The sequence below is a fragment of the Condylura cristata genome, unplaced genomic scaffold (assembly GCF_000260355.1).
Source record: "Condylura cristata isolate star-nosed mole 26May11 unplaced genomic scaffold, ConCri1.0 scaffold00010, whole genome shotgun sequence".
Lineage (NCBI taxonomy): Eukaryota > Metazoa > Chordata > Mammalia > Eulipotyphla > Talpidae > Condylura > Condylura cristata.
In genome coordinates, this window is record NW_004567111.1 from 58,341,617 (window position 1) to 58,347,616 (window position 6,000).

The 6,000-nt window shown below is 37.6% G+C and overlaps 1 protein-coding gene across 1 annotated transcript in view; it reads right to left on the reverse strand.

The window, feature by feature from the left end:
* Positions 1–6,000, reverse strand: part of PARP4 (poly (ADP-ribose) polymerase family, member 4) — a 116,601-nt gene that overhangs the window by 77,481 nt on the left and 33,120 nt on the right. The window contains exon 10 of the mRNA XM_004680362.2: positions 2,131–2,291. Coding sequence (XP_004680419.1) covers positions 2,131–2,291 — 161 coding nt within the window. The remainder of the gene's footprint in view (positions 1–2,130; positions 2,292–6,000) is intronic.

Consider the following 6,000-nt stretch of genomic DNA (forward strand, 5'->3'; position numbering starts at 1 on the left):
TTTGGTGGTGATCTTTAATTTGAAGTGATATTTAATTTTCTTCATGTTTTTACATATTCCCTGCACTTTCAGCAAAGAACATGAAAATTAGAAGAAAAAAAAACATGAAAAATAATTACTAGTGAAATAAAGTGGAGAAAAACTAATTTTTCACCACAGCAGAGTTACCTTGGGAGAGGCCTTCCTTTTGTTGTAGGAATACTTTAATACATAAAGTGGTGGTGGGGGGTTTTCAGGCCCAGGTTTCCAAGGGCCTGATATTAGCTGCTAGAATAGCAGGATTGAAGATCTAGCTGTTCCTTTTAACTCTCTCTCTGGAGAAAGCAAGTTACTTCCCTCCTTAACTATTACTAGTTTTTTCATAAATATTAGAATCTAGCAGATACTTAGGGAAGGGTAAAAATATATATAAATAAAAATATATGTATTTATATCATATATAAAATCAAAATCTTCCAAAGACCTCAAAAGACTTATTGAGGTAAAATTTACATTATCACAAAATTAACTATGTTGAAGTATAAAGAGTGGTATGTATCCAAAATGCTATGCCATCCCTTTCTAGTCCCAAAGCATTTCATCATCCCAAAAGAAAAACCCATATCCACTTAGCATTCAGACTCTACTCCTCCCTCCATGGATCTATCTATTCGAGATACTTCGTTCAAATGAAAGCATAAAATAGGTGGTACTGGGCCCTCCCTTGGTGGCACAGCACTAAGAAGCTAAAGACACTTCCACATGAGTTCGATCCCTGCCTGCCCTGGAGGTGACCACATAGCGCAGCACACCTCTCCTGACCCACCCGCTGCTCCCCTCAGCAGTGTACTTCATCAGTCAGCCTGTTCTGCTCCCCGCTCTGTCTCTGTGAATTCTCTCACTGCACCTGTACCTCTACCTCTGGCCTGTACACCAGTTCTGTATGAATAAATAAATAAAGTCTTTGGAAAAAAAAAATAGGTGGTCTTTTGTGTCTGGTTTCTTTCACTCAGCAAAATGTTTTCCAGGTGCCCTGTGTAGTATCAGTATCTCCTTCCATCTAATGGCTGAGTAATATACCATTAACTGCACATACCATATTTTGTTAATTTATTCATTGATGGACATTTCAGTTGTTTGCACTTTTTGGCTATTGTGAATAATGCTGCTGTGAACATTCATGCTCAAGAATTATTTGATATTTGTTTTTGGTTCCTCTGGGTATACAGTCAGAAGAGGAACTGCTGGGGTATATGATAACTCTGTGTTTAATTCACTGCAGAACTGCCAAGCAGCAGCTGTGCCATTTTATGTTTTCTACAAACACTGAGTGGATTCTAATTTCTCTTTTTTAAAAAATAGTCATATTAGGGCCCACCCTGGTGGCACAGCGGATTTAAGTATAGCTCTAAGAAGCTAAAGCCACTTAAGCATGCGTTTGATCCTCGCCCTGGAAGTGAACTCATGGCGCAGGCAGACCTCTCTTCACCAGCCCACTGCTCAGCAGTGTACTTCGTCAATCTGCCTGTTCTGTTCCCTACCCTGTCTCTGGTGAATCCTCTCACCGCCCCTGCACCTCTGGCCTGTACCCCAGTTCTGTATGCATAAGTTAATAAATCTTTAAAAAAATAGTCATATTAAAAAAATAGTCCTATTAGTGGATGTAAGGCAATACTGAGATTATGGAATGCATATCAGCATGATAAACAGGGTTACACTGTCACTATGAAAACAAATGTCACTGAGAGAAGAGTCATCTCTCTTAACATGTTTTCCACTCTGTTTTTATACCATGGAACGCTCATTCTATAAGCTGCCAAACACATATTCATGTGTTCTAAAATCTTAATAGGGTCTTCAATTACCTTCAAATTGTCTTCAAAACACAAAATCAAATGTTATTTTGTTTAAAAAAAATTACTATCAGCAAGATAAGGTAATCTTGAAATCAGAGTGTAACTAGTAGATAGTGTTTTTCAGTACAGAATATAATCCTAAACCCCATTATAAATACAGAAGAAAGTTGTCATAATATGTACTTAAATTGTTATATAGGATTAATTTATCTAGGCAACTGTGGAGAGTAGCTCTTTAAAAGAATCTGCAACACCATTTTATAATGATGGATCCTAACATTTTTTTTATGCTCACCTGTGATTATTCTGCAATACTTCTTTTCTAACCCTGAAAAATTCTTCAGTGTTCTGTTCAACATGCTCAATTTTGCATCTCAAAGCATGGTACTTGGCAAGAGATGGTGGGCTGGGTTTGGACAAATGCGTTTCACACACATTAACCATGTCTCTTATTAGCTGTAGATGGAAATGACACACAGATGTAAGAATTACCACATACCAAAGTACTCACATCACATTACACTTCTTCAGAAACCTTGAAAAAATAAGCTTTTCTCCCCAAAGACTGAGTAATACCTATCAATATTGTAAGTGGTGAATTAACGTTTATATAGTTACCTTAGTGATAGACAACATATGGTAACAATAACAGTGTACAGCAAATCATTGCTAATAAAGTGGTTTCAGTTTCATTTTCCTTTAATCTGCACTGTAACATAGGTCTTATTAGAGTTTTATTAGATTCTTATTGTCTGGATGAGGAAAGCAAGACGTTTAAGAAATTAAGTTGTGGCCCTCCCAGGTGGCTCAGCGGGTTAAAGTGCAGCACTGAGAACCTAAAGCCACTTCCGCATGAGTTCAATTCCTGCCTGCCCGGAGGTGACCATATGGTGTGACAGACCTCTCCTGACCCGCCCGCTGCTCCCCTCAGCAGTGTACTTCGTAGATCTGTTCTGCTCCCCACTCTGTCTCTGGTGAAGCCTCTTGCTGCCCCTGAGCCTCTGGCCTGTACCCCAGCTCTGTATGCACAAATAAATAAATCTTTAAAAAAAAAAAAAGAAATTAAGTTGTTCAAGATCCCAGTAAAAAGAGAAGACATCTAACTACAAAAGTTAAAAACGGATTGAGGACCTTTCCTGGTGGTACAATGGGGTATAAGCAGAGGTCTGTGAAGCTGTCTGCAGTTACTGCAGCATGAGTTCGATCCCCCTCTTGGGAAGTGACCCACATGGCGCGGCAGACCTCTCCTGACCTGCTTGCTGCTCCCCTCAACAGTGTACTTCATCGATCTGCCTGTTCTGCTTCCCATTCTGTCTCTGGTGAGTCCTCTCACCCCCAACATCTCTGGCCTGTACCCCAGTTCTGTATGCATAAATAAAGAAATCTTTAAAAAAAAAAAAACAACAGATTGAAGGTAAAAGGATGGAAGACAATCTTACAAGCAAATGGACCAAAATAAAAGGCAGAAACAACTATACTTACATCAGACAAAATAGAAATCAAACTAAAAAAGGTTAAAAGTAACACAAATGGCCACTACATTATGATTCAAGGGACAATACAACAAGAACACATAAAACTCATCAACATATATGCACCAAATGAAGGAGCATCAAAATAATCCGGAAACTGCTGTCATCCATGAAAATGTATATCAGAGAGAATACATACATACATACATAGTAGGAGACTTCAATAAGCCACTCTCAACAATGGACAGATCAACCAAACAAAAAATAAGCAAGGACACTAAGGTTCTGAACAAGGACCTAGACATCATGGGTCTAATAAACATCTATAGAACACTGCACCCAAAAAAATACGAGTATACATTTTTCTCAAATACACACAGATCATTCTCTAGGACTGACCACATACTGAATCACAAGACAAGTGCCAATAGATACCCTAAGATCAAAATTATACCAACTATCTTCTCTGACCATGAAGGGATCAAAGTTGAAATAAATCATGTAAAGAAGGCAAGAAACCTACCTACCTTGTGGTGACTGAAACCCACACTATTGGAGGACCACTGGATCAATGAGGAGATCAAGGAAAAAATTTAAAAATACCTTGAGAAGAATGACAATGAGGACACAACTCTCCAAAACTTATGGATTATATTTAAATTATAATTTAAATATTATATTATTATAATTATATTAAAAGCAGTTCTAAGAGGAAAATATGCAGCAATACAGGCTCACATAAAGAAACAAAAATAAAGAAACAACCTAATCTCCCAACTTAAAGAACTGGAAAAAGAACAACAAATAACCCAAAAGCCAGTAGAAGACAGGAAAGAATAGAAGTCAAAGCATAAATAAATGAAATGGATTAGGAAAATGTCCAAAAAAATCAATGAAACCAAAAGTTGATTCTTTGAAAAAATAAACAACTTAGGCAGACCTCTAGCCAGGGTCACAAAGAAAAAACAAGAGAAAGCACAAATACTTGGATCATAAATGAAGGAGGAGAAATCATAACAGATACAGCAGAAATTAATAAAAGAATAATATGAATAACTATATGCAAATAAATACAACAATTTAGCAGAAAAGGACAAATTCCTAGTACTCTACAATCATCCAAAGCTAGACAAAAAAGAAACAGAACAACTAAACAGGTCAATTACAAGCAAAGAAACTGAAGGAACAATTAAAACCCTCCTCAAAAATAAAAGCCCAGGACCAGATGGATTTACAAATGAATTTTACTGAACAATCAGAAAAGAATTAAAGCCTATTCTACACAAAATGGTGCAAAAAATCAAAAAAGGAAAAAATTACCAAATACTTTGTATGAAACCAGCAATATACTAATACCAAAACCTAACAAAGACAATATGCAAAAAGAAAACTTCAGACCAATCTCCCTAAATCTTCCTAATGAACACTGATGCAAAAATCCTCAACAAAATCTTAGCCAAAAGAATCCAACAATGCATTAAAAGAGTAATACACCATGACCAAGTGGGCTTTATCCCAGGAGCACAAGGATGGATCAACATCAGAAAATCAATTAACATAACCCTTTACATAGACTAACAGAAAAATAAAAACCATATAATCATATCAATAGATGTGGAGAAGGCATTTGACAAAGTTCAACATCCATTTATGTTTAAGGCCCTCGAAATCCTCAAAATAGAAGAAACATAACTCAACACGGTAAAAGCCATACATGACAAACCCACAGCTGATATTATCCTCAATGGAGCAAAGCTGAAAGCCTTTCCTTTAAGATCAGGAAGAAAACAATGTTGTGCTCTTCAACACAACATTGGAAGTTCTAGCCAGAGCAATAAGACAGGAAAAAGATATACAAGGAATCCAAATAGGGAAAGGAGAAGTAAAACTATATTTGCAGAAGATATGATATTTATATGGAAAACCCTAAAAACTCCATAGAGAAACTAATCAAAGCCATCAACCAGTTTGTAAGGTAGCAGGATATAAAATCAAAATACAAAATTCAGAAGCCGTCCTATACACAACTAATCAGAAGAAATTTAAAAAAAAAGAAAAAAAATCCCTTTTCAATTGAAACAAAAAGAAGCAAATACCTGGGAATACACCTAACAAAAGAGGTAAAAGGCCTATACAAAGAAAATTATAAAACAGTGTTAAAAGAAATACAAGAAGACACAAAGAAATAGAAAGATATTTCCATGGATCGGGAGAATGAACATCATTAAAATGACTACCTTGGGCCATCCCTGAAGATGCCAATGTGTTAAAGTGCAGCACTGCAGTGCCAGTTCTATCCCAAGTCCCGGAGATGACCCACAGGTGACCTACATGGTGCAGCAGACTTCTCCTGTCTTGTCCACTACTCCTCTCAGCAGTGTACTTCATCAGTCTGCCTGTTCAGCTCCTCACTTTGTCTCTGGTGCATCCTCTCACCACCCTTGCACCTCTGGCGTGCATCGCAGTTCTAGATAAATAAATAAATCTTAAAAAAATAATGGCCATTGTGGCCCTCCCTGGTGGCGCAGTGGGTTAAAGCACAGCACTAAGAAGCTAAAGCCACTTCAGTATGTGTTGATCCCCGGCCCCAAAGGTGATCCACATGGCGTGGCAGACCTCTCCTGACCCGTGCACTGCTCCTCAGCAGTGTACTTCGTCAGTAGGCCTGTTCTGCTCCCCACTCTGTCTCTGGT